This window comes from Branchiostoma lanceolatum, chromosome 1, assembly GCF_035083965.1.
Source record: "Branchiostoma lanceolatum isolate klBraLanc5 chromosome 1, klBraLanc5.hap2, whole genome shotgun sequence".
NCBI classification, from domain to species: Eukaryota; Metazoa; Chordata; class Leptocardii; order Amphioxiformes; family Branchiostomatidae; genus Branchiostoma; species Branchiostoma lanceolatum.
Window position 1 is genome coordinate 29102673 of NC_089722.1, and position 26452 is coordinate 29129124.

Below are 26452 nucleotides of genomic sequence, written 5' to 3' on the forward strand. Positions count from 1 at the left end.
TTTTGTCCAGACAAATGCTTTTAATTTATCCTGTTTATCCTTACAGTACTCAACTGACATATACTCTCATAATAGTTTAAAAAATACACACAGTTCTCATAGAATATGTACAGTACTTTGGACGGTTGCATTGCTTCTGTGATCCATAGACAATCACATTTCAAATTTGTTGCTGCATGCTCATCTGGGGAAAGTGCCATGTTAATCATACAGATTCTAAATGGCAAGACTTACATAATAAGAAATAACAGTCAAAGATTTCTGGATGGTATCAATGTTTGTAGTGTGACCAAGGTAGCACAGTGATAGCACCTCTAGCAGAAGTCATTTCGATCTATCTAAAGTCCTGAAAGTTGCACTTGTTCTTATGCTTTGCAACAAAGCAGTATTTGGCATTGTATGCAGATGACATGCAATTCTTGATTCAGAATAAATCAACCACTAGAACATGACCATTTCTTTTCTATAAATAAACGTTGACACTTTGCAGGCATACAATACATGTAACGTTATACAAGAATTCAAGCACAAAAATAAAACCTCACATTGTACAAAAATATATCATCTGATGCCTTTGTCACAGCAGTAGCTACGAACAACAGAAAACACTTCAGACTAAAAAAAATTGAACATTATACAACACCTGACACATACAACTTTTCATTACAAATCTGAAGAATTCTGCTCACAAAATGACAAAATACTGTACACTTTTGTTCAAAGACACTTAGCTACTCGTTCTAATCGCTAATTCATTACATTTGAAATAACTACATGATTATTTATGTTTGATTAGAAGAAAACATCTTAAAATCCTGATAAGATTTCACAGTACATGTACTTAAGAAATATCAATACGACAATATCTGTATATTATTTTACAACCCTCTTCATCAACCAGTTATTGATATCCTTTTGATATTAACTTGTACATGTTGTCAGTACCCCTTTATGCTGTACTCTCGAAGCAGAGGTTATAATCTTTCCTGTTTTGGACGTCTTTTTCAGACGTTATTATCGGGCTTTCTATTTTATCAGGTTTTATTTTTTTGGCTGTCTGACAAAAAGAAAACCTGAAAAAATAGAAAGGCTGATAAAAACGCCTATAAAAGATGTCCAAAACAAGCCGGAACCTAACCTCTGCTTGGAATGTATCTTATGCTGGACACTGAAAGATTAGCCTGGGTACCAGACCACTGCGCTACAGTCGCTTATCCTTCCGCAGGGGAGGCCCCGCCACCACAGATAACACACGGGCCCCTAATTATTTCACGCGCAATAGATATTAGAGATCGGCTGCCAAGAGAGACCGGGTGCCAACTCTATCCCCTACTAGGTCTTCCCCGGCCAAAAGGCGTTACCGTCTCACATCGCACGAAGGATCTGGTATGCAGGCTACTGAAAGGTCACTTGGCCAGGTCGTTCATCTCTCTGGTCAGCACCTGTGTGATGTGAACGGCTTGGTTCGCCTCGTCTCCACCAATCACACGCAGGGCTGCCTGCGCCGCCTCACGAACATGGGAGATGGGGTCATTTCTCCTACAGGGGAGAAAGGTCAAGGTCAGCTAAACTACAGTCAAACTTGTAGAAGTAACCACCTCTACATAAGGACCACCTGGACAATGTAACCACTCTTTGGCAGTCCCTCAAAGATAATTTTTCCCATTAACACAAGAATCCTAGTGACCACCTGTCCACATAGACAAGACTTTATCATTCCCCTAAGGGGTCTTCTCGGGCAGGTTTGACTGTATCAAAGCGCAGTCGTCTAGCAAAACTGGCTGTAAACTGGAACCCAGCTTGGAAGAAGAAAAGAGGCGACCAATCAATAACCTGGAGGACAGCAGAGTGAGACCTTGTAGAGATGGGTTACAGATGGGATAAGGCAAAATGACTAGCATCTGAGTCATTTGAGACCCTCCCCTGTGCCTGATATTAAGTGACCATCGTGATGATGATAAGAAATCCTGCTAGGTTAATCAACAAGGCCAGGCGTTCAGATCCTAACTGAGCTGTCAGATCTTACTGTATTCAGTTGAGATCTTAACGATGTTAACTCACCATGCGTTAATGATGTGAGGTACAGCTGCCTGGGCCTGTAGGTAACCCAGTGACACACATGTACTCTCACGCACCAGTCTGTCTTCATCCTTCAGTAGGTTCACCAGTGCTTGGACTATGTCTGGTGTACATGCACCTACGGAGGGACGTATGTCATTCAGTAGTCATCAAACTTAAACCTTAGAGCCAATGTCTGTAAGGATCAAACAATAGTGCTCACGGTAAAAAATCGATTTTGCTCATATTTTGCACAGAGATACAAGTAGTACTTGGCCCACAACCCCTGAAAATAGCTTTCTTTCCACTCAACACCCATCATTGCCATGGCAACAGCCCAGTCAAGTTTTGGGGCCATTTTGGTAGATTTTTGTATGGCCAGAACATGGAAATTGGCAAAGTTTAGAGCACGCTCATTGCCAAATGCTTTAACGTAGCTCAAAACTCAAAATGCTCTTTTTAGACCAATGCCTAAACTTTTAGAAAAATGGAGTGAAGTCGATGTACAGATAGATTTAAGTACTTGGGCATCCTCAAAACAATATGATGTTTTAAGGCTACAAAAAAACTATACTTTTTGCCTAACTTTGAGATGCTAAGGTAGCTATTTGATACCAAATTTGAATTGGGTTTTGGGGTTAGACAGCAGGGAGAAGGTTAAAGCACAGTGCAAGACACAGTTTTTAAATTCTTGCCTCTCCATTATATTAGCACAAAACTCTATAGAAAGGCCACAAGATTTTCAGTTCTTTGCGTGCTACTTATCTATTGCTATGCTATTCCTCAGCATTGCAGTGCCACCTAGCAAGCTGCTGTAGAATGACAGTCTAGCATTGCTACATCGCCCATGCCATAGGGAGGCTGTTACCTGTCTTGCCCAGTGCGATGGCTGCCACAGCCCGGATGTTGGGATCTTCATCTACCAGGAGCTTCTTAAGAGAAGATACCACTCCTGGTGTCTTGAATTTTCCTGTGAGTTTAAGCAGTAAAACTTTAAAATATTACACAGCATCAAACAAGTTTTTGACTACTTACGGACAATTAGGGAAAAGGTGAGGAACATAGCAAATTCATGAAAGTATATCAGTTGTGCTACAAATAATTTGCATGGCATGTAACATCAATGTTTTATTTGAGAAGATGTTGAACATAAAGCTACACAGCAACATGAAAATCAATGGTATTATAATTGTCTGTTTATATATACAAATTTGACATGAAATGCAAATAAAATATCATGATTATATACTGGCTGTGTGCAAATAACGTTGTTAACCAATAAGAAAAGAGTCTGACGTTACCCAGATTCTGTATTGCAGACAGGCGAACGGTGGAGTCCATACTGAAAACCTCCCTCATAGCATGCTTACTGGCACAATACTCCTTCAGCCTGCTGTAGAACCCGTGGGTTTTGCCGACCTCCGTCCCACAAAAGTTATCATACGCCTCCCGATGAAACCGCGGACTTCCCTCAAGGAGGTCCTTGTTGATGAGTCTCATCAAAAACTCTTGCTGCTTTCCTGGAAAATGTTTGTCCAGCTTCCGCTGGTACTCCTCCTGGAATGCCTTCTTGAATTCTACCCACGGAATGTTCGTCCTCACGTTTCCAAACTTCCTCTCCCAGAATCCAGGCTTGGCCTCGTGTGAATCCCTGTTGTTTACGTACAACTGGCTGACCTCGTAGGTGGACGCAACTCCTTCTGTGTTTGAGAGTTTGTTGAGGGATGACCTGATGGTGGTAACGAGAGTTGGAAGGCTTTTCTGACACTCCTCATTATTGGTGAAAAACATCCAGTTCAGCTTGGCAAGCGTCAACTTCCTGTTGAATGAAAAGCAAAACTTTTCAGCTCACAGTTAACATTGGGGTTAGCATGCTCAAAGTAGGGATTTTTGCTTTACATGATATGTGAAGTTGTGGCAACTGGCTATATGCAAGTTGTTAGGGCTGAACCTAACAATGACAAATGTGTGACTGATTATGTAACTTTGATGAATTGACAATGATTTTATGGCTTACCTTGAATGATATGGTACGAAAACAAAAACCAATAAAATGAGTGTCTATTGGTGCCAATGTCATAAATTAATTGTTGTGCATGACCTTTAATTGTGTTATATAAATGAACTAATAATTCTATTATTCAACTGCATAAAAAGTACTGTAACAGTTGTTATTTCTTCGAAATGAATATTTCTACCCAGCCTGGAAACTTTTAAAGTATCTGACAATGCAAGTGATCCCTAGATATAAGCCATACCCGTGAGGTACTGAGAAACTAATACAACATTGTCTATTTCAGGATGTCCCTGACACAGTTTACCAACTGATGATGCTTCAAAAGTCACTGCTGTGTTGCTACAGGTACCTACATGCCAAAATCAAGATCCTTGTAGATCTTATCAAAGGACTCCTTGGCGACTGGGAAGATGGCCTTGTTGGAGATGTAGGCCAGCGACACCTCGTCAGTGCAGTGTTGAGACTGAACCGCATTGCTGCTCAACACTATGACGAAGGCCTGAAAAAAACATTGCAAAGAAATAATTATAGCAAAAAACTCTAGAAGGGGGACAAGATTTTCATTTCTTTGCTTGCTGCTTATCTATTTGTATTCTATTAGTTAGCATCGAACTGCATTGCTGCTCAACACTATGATGAAGGCCTAAAAAACATTGCAAAGGAACATTTATTTTCATTTATTAAAATTCATCACACATGTGGAAGGGACGGGAGAACAGGAGATAACACCTTTTCCAGCTCTCACCCCACAGAGATACATACAACATCAGATATAGTGAAAAATTTTAATTACATGTATACAATTATAAAATAACATAATCAACTAGAGTTCCACGACCTCATATCTTCGCCAAATAATATGAATTGTACCGACAGATGCAAGTACCAAATTACCGCCATTTACCAATATGACATTACATAGCCGTTTTTCTCAACAACCATTCAATTTAAGTCTTTATTTGCTTAAACAATATCTATCAATGTTCCCCTCTTTCTCAGTGGCTTGATATGCCACATGTCTTAAAGTCCTCTCATGGAATGTCAATAACAGTTAGACATCCAGGTAATAAGGATTTTTCTGATTTGTTTATTCGGCTGTAGATAAGTACAGCCAGGGCTACCCAAAGGCTAAGGCTATTACGGGTTAGCCCTACTAACTGAACAATATCCCCCTGATACAAGCTTTCACAAAGACTGAAATACGACTTAAATGCATATGAACGCGCACAAACACAGAACTCGGCAGATTTTTAAAAAAATTCATTAATCATGCAAATTAGGTCCTGTTTGGCATAATTATCATCTAACGTCAATCATCAGATTCATTTTAAAATCTAGCTATCTTCATACCAAACATAACAGATACATTTTAGTCCTTTCTTTTCAATCGCCCAGCTAGTAAGCTAGCTGTTGACCTAGATTCAGGATGCCAGCTGTTGACCTAGATTCTGGACGCCAGATGTGTACTATCACATGCCGCGTACTATGGTGCAGCAGTGCTATACATTTTCCTCAATGATTACGTAAAGTAGGTCATGATCTGCATAATGAGCATATCATTATGTTGATCATCACCTAAGGTACATATATACCAAATACAAGAATAATCCATCAATCACTGCTTGAGTTATCCTCCTCAAAAGTTACAAACAAATAGGCCCACTGCAGTTTACGGCAAGCCGCAAGGGGGCCCAAACTTACATCACTTACTCCCTGCCCCAAGATCTATCTACCACTTAAAAATCATAACCATAGCACCTGCAAAAAAATTGACCACAAACTTTGAGCGGATTAATAAACTTTCCTTATTTATTATGCAAATTAGCTCCTGGTTTTCATAATATGTATTTGATTATGTAAAACATTACCTAAGCTATCTACATGCCAAAAATCATGACGATCCGTCAACCCCTTCTTTAGTAATTCGCCTCCAAAGGTTTCAGCAAAAACGCCAACTGTAGGTCCAAACAATCCGCTAGGGGGCCCAAACTTGCACAACTCATTCCCTGTTCAAGATTCAATGTATTACTGAAAAAACATGAGCCTGGCACCTCCAGAAAATTCGACCTCAAACTTTAAAACTCAGCTGCAGTACCTTAAATATCCGCTAGGAGGCCCATTATCGAACTTGACCTTCCTACGAAAAATCATGAAGATCCATCAACGTTTCCGTCACTTTTTTTGCCTACATACAAACACAAAAACACGCAAAGTCCGCTGCAGTACTGATAGAATATGCCAGGTGAACGGTTTTCGAACTTGACCTTCCTTTGCACAAGCACTACACACCTATCAAAAATCATAAAGATTCATTGAAGCTTTCTTGAGTTATGCTCCTGACATACATACAGACCCACCCAACAGATTTTTCAACCGAAAACATAATCTTCCCCGAGTACAAGTACTCGGCGAAGATAATAACATAACAATAACTCTTAGAATAATTCCTAAAGCCTGTTTGGAAGACATGTCACATTTCACATCATTTGACTTGGTGGTAACAGTGTTACGCATTCTAGACGAGTGTTAGGTAGGCTGACCAAAATAACGTTGAAGGCCAAGATGAACAAGAAAAATACTCAAGCAAAAACAATCCATAGAGAGGGAAGTATAACACCAACACCTAGTTCAGTACCAAGGCCAGGGTTCTTGAAAAGGATAGAGGTAGCCCTACTAATTGTCTATGTACAGCAATAGAACTTTAAATCTCTTGAAGACCAGATTCCCTTCTGTATCCACTTCACCCTTGTGCTGCTGGGTCCATATGTACACGGGGTTGCACCTTGCAGTGCCTACATGTATATGTACAAGTTGGGGGTATTTCTTAACTGAACGTGTCACACCACAGCACAATGCACTGAATGGGGAAGAAACTACATTTTTTGTACTAGTATGCCACAGCAGTGCAGGAAAAGTAAAGGGCCAATGACCTGATTAAGGATTCAAATTAATGGAAAAAAATTGTGTAGGGAGTAAAGGAAAGGAAAACTGACTAGGACCAGCTGACTGGTTGAACCTAGAAGAGTCACACCTTTATGTTTACTTGTGTGTAATGTGTCAGTGTGGTTGGTCGGTTCATTTCATTCCTAGGGGAACACTGGGCATCAAGTTATCTTTGCTGTTTCTGTTTGATTTTTGAGGAGTACAGGGAGTATCATGTGGTTTAAATGTTTTGATGATCCACTTAACTCTTTTCAAATTTGCTTTCTCTGTAGCACGCTTATGTAATAAATCCTGACTCATGTTACTTATTAGTTATCATCATGCTTCCTCCACCATATTCCCACTTTAAAGGTACCAACTTAAACATTAACATGATGCCATTCAGCAGCTAAAACATTCAAATTTCTGCAGATCCAAATTGCTGGTTTCATTAGTAATACAATATCTACCTGTTGGCTACATGCTCCAGTATCTCTTTCTGGCTTTTATATGTAGCTTTCTGCTACATCAAGTTGCCATGGGATATCATATCAAAGCAGCTCTGTCAAAAGACTAGCTGAAAAGTATTACCAGCTTTAGACAAGGAGGCATGCTTCAGAATTTTGACATTTACACAATGTTTGCTATTTCACTGTAGGACCACATCAAAGTAATATTCTTGTTCAAGGACTTGAGAAGATTATAATGCTACATTGGAACATCAACCATAGGCGGTAGGCCATCGAGTTTTTGTTGAAATAGGCATTACTGTGCCGTATATGTATAAACTCCGATGGTCCGCTAAGGAACAAACAAACTGAAAGATTTCGGTGAATCGTAGACTAACGCACTGACCGTGTACTCGGCCTACTGAAAGATTCCCGAGAACTTACTCTAACACGCACTGTGTACGAGTCGATCCACTGCAAGATTCAAAAATCGTACACTACTGCAACAACCGTAACGCCCGATCCGCACTACCTGTGTACTTGATCCACTGAAAGATTCCCGAGAATCGTACATTAACTGTAACAGCCAAAACGCCCGATCAGCACTACCTGTGTACTTGATCCACTAAAAGATTCCCGAGAATCGTACACTAACTGTAACAACCACAACGCCCGATCCGCCGTCTATTCCAAAGAACCATACGAACAGATGCTGAAAGTCACCCAAAGATTGCCGAGAGCCGAACAGCGATTTCCGAACGCTTTGGGTAGTGTTAAGAACAAGAATAGATAGGTAGGAAATGCAGTTTCAAAAGCCCATATTTTCGGCGAAAAAACGCCATGAAATTTAACACGTTGATACTATTTATAATCTAGGGGTTACTTACTAGCCATGCAGAATTTCTTAGGATACAATACCTAATTTTAAAGGTGATATGCGGCATTTTAAAAAGTCTGATTTCCGGGGGACAGTGTTACCAGCAGTGCGGCAATGACATCATTGATAGCCAATCAGACGCAAGACCCATATTTCCCGCCACGTTCGAAAATGGAACCACTATTCGGCACGGCGAGGTCCAGAGATTTATTACACTCTAACATGTGATTGGTACCGTCTGTGAAAAGAAAACTAAATACAGAGATGGCAAAGATAGTTGCCAATAAGTAGACGGAGTGTTGTTGATGTAAGCGGTAGGTGTCGTTTGTTCGTAACGATTACGTTAGTCAGGCCGCATTCACTGAGTACGTCGGGCTGCGTATTTAGTGGGTAGTAGCCTATTTCAGTAAGCAGTGCCGTCGAACGTGTTTCTAAGTCACCAAAATTACTGTCCACATGAAGTGGTAACGCTGTCCACGGGTAGCTTTTCCTACCCTGTCATTTTTATGAAGTTAGCGAAGTTAGCTCTTGACGGTTCTACGGTTTCGAACAGTTGGTTCGCGAATGCGTTCGAACTAACTATACTCCCGCCGGCCTTTGCGCGAGCTGTGACCAGAACACGGAAGTAACAACTGATGCTGTTCGTCGCGCGGACTCTGTGTACTACGTGTACGTGTATTATATTAGAGAACAGTATGATTATCAAGAATCCTCCTTCAGCGGACCAAGTACACACTTTGGTGTTCAAACAAAACAACAGCGATTTCAACAAAAACTCGATGGCCTATCGCCCATGCATCAACATGAAAACAAATCCAAAGGTACAGTTCACACATTTTCAAGAAGTGAACATAATGATATTCAAGATTTCCTCTTGTCTTCTGATCCAAGGAAAGAAATTAGGACCTGAAATTAGCGTGGCTTAGATCTCAAATCAACAATAGCCTAGTACGCCTCTGTACTCCTAATTTCCAGCATACGTTATTTCCACTGTGGCCCTGATTTAAATCAAAGCCCCAGTTGCCAGATGCGGCCCCTGCTGTAACCTCTGAAACTAATTTGATCCCTTTGCATGATCTAGCTCTCAAACAGACGGAAGAGCCCCTGACAAATTGAACTGTCCTCCTTGATATTTGTTATCTGTTATTTGACCTTTACTTGAGAGACACTGCGGCTGATGACAGGAATTTTTTTCCTTGGATAACAGTCAAAAACTGCAGTTACCCGACTACAGAGGTCGTGGTAGACCAAAGAAATCCTGGATTGAGTGTGTTAAGAAGGACATTACAGAGTGCGGCCTCACCAACGTGGACCCGCTGGACAGAGCCGCTTGGAGGCGCTGTGTGAAGACTGGCTGACTGCTGCCTACCCCTGCGTCAGGGAACCCTGCAGCAGTATAATCTAATACTGGATATTACTAGATAAACCAAAAAGACAAGAGGAAATCTTGAATCTCATTATGTTCACTTCTTGAAAATGTGTGAACTGTACCGTTGGATTTGTTTTCATGTTGACGTTCCAATCTAGCATTATCTCAAAACTCCTGTCATCATCGGTAGTGTCTCTCAAGTAAAGGTCAAATAACAGATCATTTGATCCCTTTGCATGATCCAGCTCTCAAACAGACAGGAGAGCCCCTGACAAATTGAACTGTTCTCTTTGATATTTTTCATCCATTACTTGACCTTTACTTGAGAGACACTACTGATGATGACAGGAATTTCTAGCTTGGAGAAATGATCCATATAATCAATCTGGTTATTTATAGCTATAGGCTTCACTGCCCTTAAATAATTATAGTGATATGCAGTGTCCTTCTATTGAATTTTCTTGTGACAGTTACTGTTTATGACGGTTACTATTACAGGTAACAAGTACAATCATCCAAAGTATTCCAAATCTGTATCACTTACAGAATACGTGTGAATAGCTTCAATTAGCATTCAAGTTGTCAGTACCAAATAAAGTCTAAGTTTCAAACAAGAATTAAAATTCAAACCACTTTGTTCAAATCAATTCACCTGCAATACACCTGTACTGAACAAAATGTATTATATAAATGTGCAAAAATTAATGTTCTAAGATTGTTACAGCCTTCAATAGTTTGTTTCTGCTGGATGCAGCATCAGTCCATCATAGATGAATTCCCCTCAGATAGAACTGATTTTCTAACTGTCTTTCATGTTTGCACACAAAAGCAATGCATTTTTCAAAGGGAAGCCAAAATGAATCATTTGTGAGACCTAATAGCATGCATTAATCACTTGGTAACAAATTGAATATCGAGGAAGCAAATCATGATTATCAGCTCAGCCTTAAGCCCCCCTCTCACTGGACCCGCGGCACGCTGGCTGTGCCGCTGCCTCCTAAACTGGATTTGTGTTACCCTTGACTTCATAATGGGAACATCATTCAAAACATACAAGTATGACCAAAAAGACAACAAAACACACAAAGCTTAAAAAGATTCGTTTTTTGTCGATAAAATTCGTTCAGTGCTATGTCAATTCGATCGGCCGAAGCGACTCCGCCAAGCGTGCCGCGGGTCCAGTGAGAGGCAGGCTTTATCTCAACTCAATCTTACCAAAAGGGTTATTTCTAGCAGAGTGGGGTTCCCTTTGTGGATCAACAACTTACTATCTAGCTCAATAACTGAAGAAGCTATGGATAGATGTGAAGTCAAAAGTATACAAACCAAGTTGAGTTGAATAGTTAAATGGGAAAATGATTTCTGGCAAAGATATGAGGTCATGGAACTCTGATGTAGCTGGCTAACCCCATTAGAGAATGGCGTCACCGAAAACGTGTTTTTTTTTTCACTGTCATCACCTCAAATTTCATATAAGGCCTGTGACAGAAAGGTCTTCGAACTCTGGTCAGTTATACACACGAGCCTAGGATCTTTCAATACCTTATTTGGTAATCTGCACCTATAGTATGATATAACGGTAGACATTGCATAACACACTTCATGATTGATAGCATGTTGAGATCCTTCCAAGTAATACCACAACTTGGGCAAAGCTGGATGTATCATTTTCAAAATCAAAAAATCTTACGTAACACCATTTTGAGCTCTTGGTTGAAGACCTACTTCATTTTCATCCTGTGGAGACCCTGATAAATAAGGGAATTATGTTTTCTTGCTGTTACTGCCATGCAATATTTCCAGTATACTACATGTATATATTAACTACATCTTTTCAACATGAATTCAAATAACGTAAAGAATTTCATCACCTATTGTTTCTCATCATCTCTTTTACTCTTGCAGCAAATTTGAATCTTGAGAAAGACACTACAGGTATGAAAATGAGATGACAGAGCCTAGAGAAGAGTGAAACAACATAAGCTAGTTGTCCTGCCTTTGCTTCTACTATGGCCTGTGCTCGCTGGGAGGGGTTGGACACAGTTGCGGGATCTTTTCTTTCCTCATTCCACACCTTCAGTCCTTCACTACTCAACTCCCCTATACACAGAACACACCAGTCAATACATGTACATGTACACACACACACAGACATATAACAGAGACATGTACAATGTTTACCTCAACACAACATCAATGTTTATGTCAGGAAAAAACCTTATTATGTACATGTAGTTACAATTACTGTAAATGCAGAAATTTCACTGTGGTTTTATGTTCGTGGTTTTTGCAGCGACGGTTTTACTGCGAACTTAAAATCCCAGCGAACATTTTTGTCCAATACTGTAGCAGTATGTGACTATAACACTGCCGCGAAATTAAAACCACGTGAACACGCCATTTTTATCTTAGCGCGAAATAAAAACCACGCGAACTTAAATGCATTCACAGTATACTTATAAATCAGTTTATGTGCAAAATATTCTACGTTTGATGTTCCCCAATCCTAATGATATTCTCTTGTCACGGAACACAAAAAAGGAGGAATAAAATAAGGACTTACTGGATAAAAAATTAATGAAGTCACGGTCGTTTCCGTCCCCACTTATCATGATGTCTGCTGCTTGTGATGACGCCATGTTTTCTTCCTGCTTGTTAGGTAAAAAAGATGTGGATGGGCCTGACTCTGTTACTCTTTCCTTAGAAGTTGCACTTGAAAACGATTGTCTCTGTTGACTGTACCCCACAGTTAAGGAAAGCTTCCTTTCAAACTTGGTGAGTTGAGTTTCACTTTGGGCTCCGGTATCCACAAATACACTGGTTGGCTCTATGACTGGAATGTCAGGAGAAAGAAATGTATGAAATATCCAAAAGACATTTAAAGACCTTAAAAGCAATGCAAAGTTGTTAAGTGAAAGAAAACAGAAGTCCATACATATAGATGAATTAAAAAAATACTGTAACAGCAGGACCTAACTATCATAGATATAGACCTTAGATCTGAAAATGGCCAAGATGATGTCTAAGTAGGGTGTCTAAATATCTACATGCAGGGAAATGGTTCGAGATTCCCTCAACATTTTGTTTGATTTTTTTTAAAGCTTTGTTTATTGATAAGAAGCTCAAACCGGCCTGCAGGCCACTTTTCATTGAGGGCATGAGGGAAGAGATAAGGGTCCTGCAGATGAAATATAACAGACATACAAAGTACATCATTTAATGTTAAGTCCTAATAACTCTATGTTTGATAAGTAGTCTTCAAGTGTGGCCATTCCCTCCCTGAAAAAATTCTGCTGATCAGCCATCATTCATTGAAGGCACTTCACTTTGTGACGGCTGATTTGCAGATCACTTGTCAAATGGTGCATTCTACTTGTCTATAACGGAGAGGTGAGTAAAATAACTACGCTTTCAACAGGAGGACTGGGCAGCTGCCTGACATGTTCTGGTAATAATGTTCATTGAAAAGGAAAACCAGTTTGAAAGGAACTCAATAAAGTCTAACCATCCACGATGAGGTGGTTCAGCACCAAGGACAGTATCCACAATTTTCTGGATCGAAAATGACTTTTATTATTTCGTGTTCTGCACCTATGGTAACTTTCAAGTTGTTTTCCTCGCATGTTTACATTTGTTCCTGTTTTGATGCTAAAGATACCACATTTTTGACACTAAGCATGTCAATAGCCAAGTCAAAAACATTACTAGTATGTTATAGTACACATGTAACGTTACATCTATTGCATGTACATTACATACTACAACTGGAGCTTAATTGACTTTTTGTAACTCTTTGTATAAATCTATCTAGAAGAAAATCTGATGTTCAGTAAGACCTTTTTTTTTGCACATAGCATGTTCTTGTCAATAGCCCAGCAAACACATTATGTAGCAGTACACATGTGCATGTATTATACGTACATACATACTACACCTAGGGCTTAATTGGCTTTTTTCAACTCTTTGTAAAAATCTATTTAAAGAAAATCTTGTGTTCATCGGCTTGCATATTTCAGAGGGAGTAATTAGAAATGGAATATTGCTGTACCCCTGGAGCACAATGAAGCTGTTGTAGTCACAGCATGTTTCTGATTACAGAGGCACTTGCAAAGGGATTGAATGACACTTACAGTAATTGAGTTAATTCAAGATGTACATCACATCAGATAAGCTGCCTTGCCTGGTCTGGCAATAATATTTCTGCGTGTGAAAAAATTTAGCTTGAAAAAGTAAAGTTTTTTGAAATGTGTGTTTAATACAAAATTCTAGTAAATGTGAATTAAAAATGGAATATTGATGTACACTTGGTGTACAATGAAGTTGTTGTAGTCACAGCATGTTTCTGATCACAGAGGTACTCATGGAAGGATTGGATGGTGACAGTGGCAGTAATTGAATTATTTTAAGATGCATTTCACATCCTGCAAACAGTCACTGCGAAGCATATGTTAAAATAACTCAATTAAACAGTCTAAACATAAGTGTACTGCTTGGTTGCAAAGCATGCAGGTTCTGGTTGTTTATTCGTTAGTTATAGGAACTGCAGCTGATCATACACTTAAGGGTAGATCATTAACCCTATGATTATAAAACAATCAAACACTGGCAATCCCATGTTTATGAATGTGGATAAAAATGCATTGACTTCAAGTCACCATGTTAAAAACAACAGCAACGCAACTTGTTGTCAGACTGGATGTGGACTAGGGTGTCTGCCTGTCTGGTTTTGAGTTTTCCAGAACTAAATTATCAACCCAAAAAATCCCATATAATTGTTCTGCCTGCAAGGCTTTCATGCTTTTCCTGTTTGGATGAAATCAATCTTACTTCATAATGGGTTCATTACCTGTCCTGTGCTCCCATAAAAATAAAAATCATGTCATTGCTAAGTTAAACGTTAACATTCTTGAGTATTTTAAAAGGGACACTCACTCACTCTATGTATTGGAGTGATTCAACAGATAAGGACAACAGAAGCTACCATCTACAGAGATACACTGCTAAGACATATTACTCATCTATTAAAGGTAATCTAACAGGTGCTAACAGGTGGGTTACGTACCGTTAATCTGTACAGGCTTAGGCGGTGGCAGAGCGAAGGAGCTCCCGCAGCCCATGCCTGGCGCCTCCCCTGCAGGTTCGGTCACGACCAGCGCCCTGGGCAGCCCGCGGCACGATTGAGAGCATATCTGGAGTGATCTACGTGATGCTGAGAACCCCAGGAATATGATGTTTTCAAGATTACTTATTCAAATATGCTCAGACCGCCTACTAACCTATCAACCTGGTGTGCTATTACAGGACCGCTGTGACAGGCAAACTAATTAGACTCTCCCACTAGCGCACTAGGGATAACACATGTATTTTTTCATACGAAATGTAGACATAATGTACAGAATTATACAATTCAATCGCTAAATATACATCTAAAATCTTCTGACATTTTATCTTAAAACCGACTTATATGGTATTGGCAACAGAATCGATGTTACAAATTACAAGAATAGTATATAATCCTGAGCACCCCTCTAAACGTTTGGTTGGGTCGAAATCGTCGCCATATTTAGAAAACGAAGTGTCTTCAGACCACTCCTTCGTTAGACAAAAGCATGGTGGCAAAAACAACGGTACGTAATTCGTTCACGTCTTGTGTCTTGAGTTAGGAAGACTTGATCAACCCTAGATTATTTTAGCTATTATTTTAAAGTTACTGTCTCTAGTAGTGGATCAGTTTGGGATTTTTAAAGTGTAAAAGCCTGTAGGGCGAAACCTGATCGTGCTGAAGGCCAAATATTAGTCTTTCGGTGTTTGTTTACCCCGTTGTTTAGATCGTAGTTAAGGGTGTTATTTTACACGATGTCACAGTGACAGTGCATTATTATAATGCCCTGGACAATCAATACTTTTCTTCGCATTAAAGCTGTACTCGATAGCTATATTTCGATCAGAATCTATGAAGATCCTAATCTCCAAGCAGATCTACGGTGAACCGTGTAGATCTGCTTGGAGATTAAGAAATTGAGACATACAGACAAAAGGTCAAATGTAAGGTTACCCTGAACACCCACCTCAGAGCTGACTACGTTCTTCAGCTAATATTAGCTGAGGACCAGGGGTAAAACTAAAAGCATGCATAATCCTCCAGGATGACCATCATTTAAACTTTGTAATTTACAATGTTTATATAAATTGGTCATCCTGGAGGATTTTTAACACAATTCTCTTTACTTTTGTCATCTGTGTGATTGATAAGTACATTTAGGTCCTCTTGTTCTGATATTTTGATTATAGTCTCTAGAACGTGAAAAGAAGGTGCCATGTTAATTAATCCGGCAGCCCTGTGTATGAGGGAACTTCAGTTCAGGCGTATGCCTCAAGCATCAAAACCTCTGCACGTTAAAAGAACCCAAGACTCAGTGTACATGGCTAAATATGCAAGTCGTGGAAAATTACACCATTGAAATAAACTGCCAGGATGAATTCTAACTTTGTTTCATAATTTGCAGGATAAAGTGCCTTGGTCGTAGAGACGACTAGGGACATGTCAACCACTACAAAAAAGAAAAAGAAAAGTACAATCATGGGATCAGGGCCAAGCAGGAAGTCTTCCTCAGCACATCCACCTCGAGAGTTCCGTATGTCTCAGGCGGTGCAGAATAACGAGAATGAGAAGAGAACTCAGAGTTTAACTGTGATGCCAATTCGGCCTCAGGCAGTACAGAACAACGAGAATGAGAGGCTAGTGGGTTTGGATCACCTTGTGATGCAACCTCAGGCAATACAGAACAATGAGAATGAGAAGCTGGAGGTAATACCAATTCAGGCGGTACAAAACAACCAGAACAAGAAGCGAGAGGATGACACCACAAAACAAGGTCAAACACCTTCATATGCATTTTCATACTCTTGTATTGAGAGTCGTTTGTTCGTTCCTTCGTGCGTTTGTTTGTTCGTTTAGACCCTTGTAGTGCCTAATGGCACATATATATACTAGTAAGACAGCAAGTCGAAGAAGATATGTATAACAGAAAAGAACATCCTCATTATATTTTTTGTTCTGCTCTAGATGTGGAGTACATTATAACGTTAATTGTTATATTTAAATCCAGGTGGCCAGACGGCCTTGCGTAGGCTGGACAGTTCCTCAGAGTTTGGGCAGGATGTGATGATCAGCTACAGCCACCAGGACATGGACTTCATGAGGAAGATGAGAGGTGATGTCCTTAGTCTGTGTCTTCGGGTCAAATTCTTTTACTAGTTTTAGAATGTTTAGTTAAAGGTTTCCAAAGATATTTCTGAAGACATATGCAGATAAAGACACACAATATCACTTCGGGGAACTGATATCAACACATACTCTATGGCAAAACTGAGGTATCAGCTTCTTTAAGATTGTGGAAGGGGGTAAGAATTATAGGGAAAGTGTCTTTGTTCGTTTTGCTCACAATCTTTTTGGCTTAGTTTTGTTGCATTTCCCTTTTCGCAGATTCGCAAAAAAAGGTAAAAAAATCCCTTAAGGCACTTATATGCCAATTGATGGTCTATGTTAGAAGGTGTTTTAATAAGTTATGAATGTAATTGCAGGATCATGATCCACTGAACAAACAAGATGATCAATGATCAGATTTTGCTGCAAATTTAACACTTTTCCCACCTGTTATTCAAACTTAGGTTCATTGGAGGCAGCTGGCATCAGTGTGTGGGTGGATGAACAGGGGCTGGGGGCAGGGGTGGACTTCCTCAACAAGATCGGCCATGCCATTGTTGAAGCAAAGGTGGGTACTGTTAAGCTAACATGGTGTTCATTGTGTGACAAAGGAACCATCGTTGCCTTTGCAAAATGAATTTACTTGACTTTGTGTACTTTGTACACAAGGGAACCATCGTTACCTTTGAAAGATGTCTTTATATAATTACTTTGTAGTTCAGGCTTTGAGAGCTGCCTGAGAACTTTTAAGCTAAATTGGTGTTGACTTTGGGATTGTTGACAGTAGTCAATGCCAATAGAATCTGGGTACATGTTGTTGAAAGTACCATTCCAAACTCCATTTCTATAAAATGATAGTAGCTTGATACACTTGTTTTGCCCTCCCTTTTACATTGTGATAAACTCAAACAACAAGAAAATATTCCGCTCTCTTTTCAAAATGTCTCACAAAAGTTCTCACAAATAACCAATGCTAAAGTATTTTCTGAAAGGTTGCAATTGATTGGAAGTTTAATGGCTTTTCTAGAAAAAAAAGGTTGAAAAATGATTTTGGAAAAAGTGTACAACAAATTACATTATACATGGCAGGATAATGTCTATACTCAAAATTAAATGGTGTTTCCTGTTCACTGCTCTAACCACCCTCCTTTTGTTCCAGGTTTTCCTTTCCTTGCTCAGTCCAATCTCTGTCACCTCTAAATACTGTAAGGATGAGCTCGCCCTGGCATACATCTCCAACAAACCCATCTTTCCTGTTGCCATGGCAACACGGGACAGCCTGCGCAAGGACATGGACTTTGGGATGTAAGTGCTGTTTATCTTATTATAATTAACTGTTTTGAAGTGTGTCTAATTTCTTGTTGGAAATTTCCTTCTAGAAGAACTGTATGTCCATTGATGTCCCAACATGTACAGTGTCATTCAATCATTCATTGGTGTGAAAAGAGAGGGTGTGCAAAAATATCATTGATGAAATGAATGACTTGCAATATGTAAAAGATGTGCTACCTCCTGTCCATAGCTTCTAAAAGATTCAACCGCCATTTCAGCTGAGTCACACAGCGAAACAGTTTAGCTGGTTGCCTAGCAACACCAACTAATTACTAACAGATTAGCACCCCTCCAGGGTCATTACCAGGTAATTCTATCCAAACCATTTGTTAACATGCACCCAGGGAGACGAAAATCGAATGGTACATGATGTCTTCAAGGCTTTATTAAATTTCCAGTCATAACTCAATTATGTCCATTGCCAGACATAATTCACTTGGCTTTGCAGCATGTTTTGAATGGGGTAAAGGAGAAAGGAGGTTTATTGTATGTTGTACAATGTCATGTGAAATGTGTTGTGTTTTACTGCAGAATTGTTTCAACCCCGAATGTAAAATGCAGTGAAAACATAATTTCTCATTCAGCCACAAAATTAAGTCCCTCCAAAAATAGATTAATTTACAGTACAAGTCTGACTCCTTTAGCTTTACAGGTTGTGATAGGGTAGCTTTCATGTATAAGTTTTCAAATTCATGCTTTGATGATTAGGAAATCATAATCCTCAGGTCTTTAATCATTTTGCATGTTTGATTTATTCTTCAGGCAGCTGACCCTAGCCCCTATGGAGTGGGTGGACTTCTCTGAAAGGGGCAGTTTTGACCTCAGTTTTACTGCCCTGACACAGAAGATTAAGGCTGCAACCAAGCCTGAGAGTGAAGGTATGTTTAACTGTCTCTCTGCTGAAGTAGCCTTTCGGCACCAAATTTGTATTAGTTATGGGCTTAGGCAGTAGAAAGAAGGTTAACCTATAGCAGTATCCCTTTAGTTATTGATTTTTTTTATTGTTGTTATTGTCTGAATGGCATTGAACATGGCCATGGCTCATTGCCTTTAACATTAAGTTATCTTGGATGGAGAACTAAATTCCATTTTGTGATGTTTAAAGTCCATATCTTTTTTACTCTTTTGTACAAATGTCAGTCTAGAGCAGATTGGAGAGATTGTAGCAAAAAATGACAATTCAATCATCGTCCTATATGTGGGTTTGGATATTGGATATAGCAATATAGGCCATATGCCCTGCATGTATCTATCCTATGGGGATACATACAGTATGGCATAGCCAATACGTACTACTGTCACAACAGAAGCTAGTTGTAGTCTTTAGAGAAGCACTAGAAGCACACACACCTTGACTCTACCTTACAAATGGCTGTCATCTAAAGTTGAATATAGTAGTCAGTCCCTTTAGTGAAGATATTTCTCATTCTAACAGTAGCAGAGGTCACAAGGCCAAACTTGGAACGGCCGCCCACCCGGCAAAACTTGAACAAGATGACCAGGCTGAATTCCAATCCACTGGATGATGAGTCAGACTTCTGGGAGAGAGCTTTTAAAAATGCAAAGGATGTCCCATGGTTGAAGTAAGCATTTCTCTTACATTTTCATTTCGTTTGTTCTTTATCTAACCAAGGGAAACATGTCATCATCTTAGCGATTTTCAATGTGCCATGGAGTTACATGTACAAACAATTCAACCAGAAGGCAAAGTAAAATTAGACATTAATTGAACGCATGAACAAAGTTACTGCAGGTAAATCTGACTTCTGTACATTGAGTATTGCACTTTTTGGAAAAGAACATGTTTTCAAATTGGAACATTTGTTTTATGATACAGTACATATATTGGATATGTTGACCTGCAGATCTACGTCTGTCTCCTCAGTGTTTGAAAATGTTTCATGGAACTAGAAGTCGTGAGTTTGATTCCAACTTTGTCGCTCACCCAACATGCATGCTACTGGAAAGGGTCGCAGTCCTTATAAGTCCTTATAGGACGGAATGTTAAGCTGTGGTCCACTGTTCATTGTGCTAATGTCCAAAAGAGCAAGGGGAATTTGTAAATGCTTTAACGTTGGGTAACATAAATTCGTGGGGTACTTAAATTCGGGATTTTTCGAAAACGGGGTATTTAGGGATATGTGCTAGATGCAACATCAGTAATACCACTAGAAATGCAAACTTGACAGGCTAACACATTCAGAACACTGCCTGAAAAGCTTCGATAACCATGCATTAGAAGTTGGCGACGTCAAAAACTCTCCGTCCCTTATTGACAGAGTCTGGGGGCTTCGTGGGAGACTCACACTGCACGGTTGTTCGCTGGTTTATAAGACAAATGTCACATCTCCTGCCTGCTAAACACAATTATTTACAAGACAACTTATTACAATCTCTTTTGCTAACCTGCAACTGGATTCTAAGTGTGATCAATCATCAAAACTCCTCTTTGTTGCTACAACCTACGGCACGTGTATTTTCCCGCCGCCATATTGTTACCCAGAATCATGTCGTCAAGCAGACGACAAAAGGTTTGTGAGGAACACTTTTTTGTCTAAATGTTGCGTGTGATAGTGGACTGAAGACGATATTTTCCTCAAAGTTTGCTCCTAACACAACAAGGAACACATGGACATAGTAGTATAACCATTGGTACGGCATCCAGCTAACTTGACATGAATAATGTACACGTTGCCATGACGGTGGGGATCGACTTTGAGTGACGTTCAACCCACTCAACAAACGGGATGTTAGCAAAGGCCTGATGTGTGCGGTGCGGCCGTTTTTTCGTGTATTTTTTTACTTGGACACGTCTATATCCATAGCACTCTCCTCAAGCCAAGGATGGAACGAATAGCTGCTGTATAAAATGTGATTAGCGGTAAGATATTCAAGACGAATCTTCTCTCCCGAATTAATGTGCCCCCCTGTCCGACAACACTGTCATTGTGCGTGCGGCGGACGGTAGTTTCAAGTTGAAATATTATGGTGTCAGCACGACTAGAGACAAAATCTACCATATATATGATTAGTGCAAAGATAGTACATGATACTGACAGAATAATAGAAAAAAAGGATGGTTTATTGTTCTGCTAGATTGATTTCAGTCAACCATTATCGGAAAAATCCCGAATTTATGTTACCCAACGTTACATAGTGTCTGTCTTCTTCTCTGTCACAAGTACTGTGGAAGAATAGCTCTTCAGTGAGAAAAACTGGATCGAGATCACTTTCTTTCTTCTTTGAACATTGTGTTGAACCTAAATGTTAAATCTATCTCCCCTTCAGGTTCACAGAGGCTTTTGACAAGACCTACAGCTCTCTGCTTGACGGTATGCTAATCAGCAGTGGTTCAGAACACAAGGACTGGCTCATGACGGTTCTGAAGAGAGAAATGACTGTAGAGAACAATGTCTTGACGAGGGAAAACTATGACGGTGAGATGTGATACGTTTGTTGTTTTATTGGGTTACAGATTGCCCTATTGTGGTTATTCGTTCTTGAAAATTCCTCTAAGAACAGAACTAAAGATGAAAATGTCAGAATTGGTGGTAATTGTTGGTAGCTTTTAGCTATGGTCTGTGCCACCACTGTTTGCTTTGAATCTGCCAACAACTAATTGTTGAGAGAAGCTTGAATCAGTGGACATTCAGATGCCCAATTTTGAAATGCAAGTAAGGATAACCTTTTTCTACGCATCCCAATATGGATGGAGGAAAGATTTGCGCAGTGTTCTCCTCTTGTATTACCACATATTCAGTTGTACTGTAGTAGTTTAGTAGTACAAAAATGTATTCCTAAAAAGATGTCAGATATTGTCGTGACATATGCCCTGAACCAGACCTATGATCTTGCAGAGTTCTGACAAGGAGGAATGAAAAATATTGTTTTTTCACAGCTCTAGTTACGACATGTACTGTATCCCTTTTTGAACTTGATATTGCCATGATATAACAACTTGGTATGGTTCCAGAGTTCCGTCATGTGGGAGGGGTGGAGCTTCCGTTCTGGCAGCGTGTCCATGAGCAGGCAGTGGAGTCCTACACCATGAGGGAGGTGTTCCAGATGGAATCTTCAGTCAGACTCTCAGCTATTGAAGATTTAGGTAAGATCTCTTCAGTCTGATATACTAGTATATCACTGTAGTACTAGGTATTAACTTAAGGCTCTTTAATTTTTGTACACAACCAAAGCAATGTTTCTGCAGGCCCTCTGCTACTGTAAATTTATTTACTTTTGCAGTGGTTTTATTTTTCACAATATGATGGAAAAGGAGGTTTTTGCAGTGTTTGAAATTCGAGGTTGAAAGGATTCTGTAGCCATGCAAGCTTAAGGGAAATATTTTAGCAGTGCCATCCATTCGTGTTGGAGAGATCACCACAAAAAATTAGAAAATAAAACTGCTGCGAAAGTTTCAGAATTACAGTTCCTTCCTCAGCACACTACTGTCTACTTCTACTTTCCATTGCTGTGTGTATGTATCTGATGCTTTTGTCATTTTGACAAACACAACATCATAACTTAATTATGCTGGCTTTAACACATCCATCTTTTCTTAAAACAAACCATCCAAGATCAATTCAAACTGGTTATTATATGTCACCACCCATTTCAGCTAAGTATCGCAGTAAAGCCGTTGTGGATGCGCTGTTGGACCTGCTGAATGACTCAGACCCTAATGTGAGAGCCGTGGCTGCCGTAACACTGGCCAAGTCAGGCAACGCTGAGGACCAGGAGGTCATCAACAGGTACGTTACTGTAAGGTAAATGTAGGTAAAGGTAAAGATAGTCCCATAGCCTTTTTGAAGCCATAGGGTCAGTGGGTTGTTATCCACTGTGTCTAGGAACACAGTATTCAAAGCCATAGCCCATCCCTCTCCTTCCACCGCCTTTTACCTCCCAAAGTCAGGTACCCATTTTTACACATGGGTGGAGTGAGGAAACGTCCCAAGGGCACTTGACAGGATTCGAACCCAGGACCATTGGGGTCTGGGCCAGACGCCCTGCCGTTACGTCAGACGACCCCATATTTCTGTAAGATTCAGAAATATAACATTTTCTTAGGAGATTGTATTCCTCTTACTTTGTATGTCATATATGGACCTTTTAAAGATCTTATACACTATATCCGTACACAAAGGAAAGCGCTTACCAACAGCTTTTTGATCAGTCCTCTTATCCCTCTGAAGTTGAAATGACCTGAACCCTATGTCACGTGACGTGAACAAAAGTTTAGGCAAGGACCGATATAGACTTGCTTATTTTGTCAAAAGTGCATTGGCATGTTATCTAATAATTACTTCCTACTTCATGATGTTGTAAGGTTGTGTGATTTATACTGCCCATTCATCTTTCAGGTTACTGAAGACATTACAAGACAAGGACAGGCTTGTGAGAGAGAGTGGCTGCATTGCCCTGGGATACCTTAGAGCCAGCAAAGCTGTCCCACAGTTGGTGCACCTTTGGTGAGCTATTCGTTGAGAACTGGAATTATCTTCTATATAATTATATATTTTCCCTCCCTCTCCTGTTGTTTCTTCCTCTCTAGATTTAACTTTGTCTTTCCATCTCATGGTCTCTCCCTCTCCTTTCTATGAAGTGAAAGCAGATTGGAGATACTCAAAGCTAACAGTTATAGATGTAGATACATGTACAAACAGGGCAATATATTAATGGTAACATGCCGCAATGGTCTCATACTTGGTTGACTGTAAGTCTAGCGCAGTCTAAAAACTCTCTTGGATGTCTATAGCTGCAGGGCACACACTGGGCATACAAAGGTAGCACTAGGGCCCGGTCTTCCTAGAATGGCATTGCAAACAGCATGAAACTTTATATCTGTGTTGTTAGTTTAGACATAGTCAACATTTTGTGTTCAAATGAAGTTTTAGTTATGTACACATCGAAAACACCTTTGTGCAAACTCTTAGCTCCATCATGTAACTGAAATCAACACAACTTTAAGTTACTGTCCAGTAACAATGTTGTCAATATTATGGAAGCCCATCTGCATTGGTAGTAATCATAATACAATGCTAAACATTCTTCCAACACTAAGGTATTCACAGATTGATCCTGAAGAGGGCGACAGTGGTCGTTAGAAATTTGATCTGTGAATAGCTAAGTGTTAGAAGCAAGTTTAGCATTGTGTAACGAGTTTGTACAATTGTATTATAATGTTGTCAGTAGATTGAGACAGTCCCATCTCTTGCCTACAGGAGGAACGACACCATCTCCACAGTCCGTGAGGCCGCGTCAGTTTCCCTGGAGAAGATCGGAGGGGAGGAGGCGGAGAAGGCCATCCACATGACCAAGGTGCTGAGTGAAGAGATCAAGTTGCTCATGCAACAGAGCATGCAGAAACAGGCCTAGAAAAAAACATAGCACCAAGTGAATAGGGCAAAATACTAGTCTAAACCTATTCAGCCTCACGCCAACTGCTTTCACATTAAGGTGAGGTACATGTACCTCATTTCTGTCAACATTTCAATTTGTTGCTTCTTAAATCTTGCTTGATATACATTCAATGTGATCAAGTTTGCGCACAACGTTGTTGCAACATGTTCGAAGTTGAGAGAATGAAGGTATGCACCTCTGTGAAATTGTGAAATAAGCAAATTTTCTAAGGCTGTTATGCATGTATATATTATATAGAGCAAGCAAGCTTGTGTGAGTTTCATATTTGTGTGTATTTTTTTTATAGCTTCACAATTCTAGCATATGTGGTTCTTAAGTTTGCAAATGTTTTTATTCATGTACAATCATAATGTTGAAGTGAATACGAACAAAGATATTGTCTTCTTCTAAACATGTATTCTATGTTGAAATCATTTTACAGAAAGCTCTATTTTTGCTATTCCCTTCATTATATGCTTATATTACATTGTGCTTTTAAGATAGAAATGGTACAAGATGATATAAAAATGATTTTAGCTTTTAGTAACTTGAATTTTAAAACAGTGACAATTATGAAAGTTAGGATGTCAAATCCTACCTTTTTTAGGGCTTCCATGCAGGCATGAAACCTTTTATAATTGGAGCTTAGCTCCCCATGTTTATGCTTGAATTTGATGATGTTATACAGATTATTTACTGAGATTTCTCTGTATTCCATACAACTGTGACTTATATGTAACGTTTCATGTTTCACTGTTGTATAGTCTGAATTTACCAAAAGAATCTATCTTTAATGTTTAGCAATTTTTACTATCCTTCTCAGGGATTTAGCAAGTATCATGCTTTTATTAGGTCACTTTTTAAGGAATTTAAAGTCTAATAGGGACCAAATACTATTGAGAATACTGTGGCTAGTTTGGCTTGTCATCCTACTCATCCACACTTGTCAAGTTTGTTTTAATTGTAAATACCCAGGAATTTTCACATCCTGGATGATGATGTAAATTTGAATGTATTTTCAATCTGGTATATACTGATCGTGTGGTCGTTTTACAGTGTGGTTATTTTTGTAACCTTCCAAGGTGAGCCTTTATAGTAATATCAAGGTTAAAATCCTTGGTAATATCCAGTGGCTTGTTGGGCAAGCTTGGCTGTACGTGTACATGTACTTATGTCAGCGGAACCAATGAATGGATAAATAAATGAATAAATAAAGTACTGAAGATGAGCTTTTGTATTGAACATTGCAATGTAAGATCATCAGATTGTTTAGAAAATGGCTCAACCTTTTCTACATGTGTAGGAAATATATCAGGAAATAACTACCTTTTTAAAAAGGCCAGTGACTGACATATTGCCATTTTATGGGTTTTTCAGCAGTTGTGTTTCTGGAACATGTAGCCACAAACTTGCATGAGTTTCATTGTGATGATCATGTGTATAAAGAGCCAGTAATGTCACACTTCAGGTTATTTTAGACTTTAAGCCACATCCTTCCCTTCTCAGCTTTTCAAACAAACTCTGACAATTGAATGTATATTTTTCATATATTTTGAAATATTCTTGTTTGTACATTTAAGTGAAAGGAGATTAATGATTTTTAAAGATTCTAAATATAAAATTTTTTGTGGAAACAGACTTTGAATGTTATTTTGTGTAGTGTCATCAATCACAATTTTGATGATAAATGTGTTGGAAGTTAACATTGTTTAATGTATCCCTAAATGTTGTGGTATAACTACCAGCATTGTTCAGCTTTTATTCACTCTTGTGTTGCTCTACCACCAGTGAGTCTGGCAATTTAGTCCCCCCATTTATCATGAAG

The 26452-nt window shown here is 39.4% G+C and overlaps 2 protein-coding genes across 3 annotated transcripts; one reads left to right on the top strand and one right to left on the bottom strand.

Annotated features, from left to right (window-relative positions):
- Positions 1-15101, bottom strand: LOC136447290 (uncharacterized). Its single transcript, XM_066446032.1, has 8 exons — positions 14755-15101; positions 12256-12525; positions 11689-11792; positions 4429-4574; positions 3360-3877; positions 2927-3028; positions 2062-2197; positions 1-1539 (listed from the first exon to the last, which is right to left on the bottom strand). Exons 1-8 carry the CDS (start codon positions 14807-14809, stop codon positions 1407-1409), a joined length of 1464 nt encoding a protein of 487 aa, XP_066302129.1. The 5' UTR covers positions 14810-15101; the 3' UTR covers positions 1-1406.
- A 113-nt stretch (positions 15102-15214) lies between these two features.
- LOC136447276 (uncharacterized) lies at positions 15215-26265 on the top strand. 2 transcript variants are annotated; one of them, XM_066446009.1, is made up of 12 exons: positions 15215-15319; positions 16199-16567; positions 16802-16906; positions 17364-17467; positions 18059-18204; positions 18994-19109; positions 19667-19814; positions 21520-21668; positions 22205-22336; positions 22847-22979; positions 23589-23696; positions 24450-26265. In XM_066446009.1, exons 2-12 carry the CDS (start codon positions 16234-16236, stop codon positions 24601-24603), a joined length of 1629 nt encoding a protein of 542 aa, XP_066302106.1. In that variant the 5' UTR covers positions 15215-15319; positions 16199-16233; the 3' UTR covers positions 24604-26265. The 2 variants fall into 2 exon arrangements, with proteins under 2 accessions (XP_066302106.1, XP_066302115.1); XM_066446018.1 differs by having other exon boundaries at positions 19670-19814.
- Positions 26266-26452: the final 187 nt, after the last annotated feature.

Excerpts from the sequence above, each read along its gene's own strand:
- LOC136447290 (XM_066446032.1), bottom strand. The coding sequence starts at position 14,809 with ATGGGCTGCGGGAGCTCCTTCGCTCTGCCACCGCCTAAGCCTGTACAG. Across the intron at positions 4,575-11,688 it reads AGGCCATAGTAGAAGCAAAG|GCCTTCGTCATAGTGTTGAG; the intron begins GCAGGACAACTA and ends TGTTTTTTTCAG. Across the intron at positions 3,878-4,428 it reads AAGGATCTTGATTTTGGCAT|GAAGTTGACGCTTGCCAAGC; the intron begins GTAGGTACCTGT and ends TTCATTCAACAG.
- LOC136447276 (XM_066446009.1), top strand. The coding sequence starts at position 16,234 with ATGTCAACCACTACAAAAAAGAAAAAGAAAAGTACAATCATGGGATCA. Across the intron at positions 19,110-19,666 it reads AACCAAGCCTGAGAGTGAAG|TAGCAGAGGTCACAAGGCCA; the intron begins GTATGTTTAACT and ends TCATTCTAACAG. Across the intron at positions 23,697-24,449 it reads CCACAGTTGGTGCACCTTTG|GAGGAACGACACCATCTCCA; the intron begins GTGAGCTATTCG and ends TCTTGCCTACAG.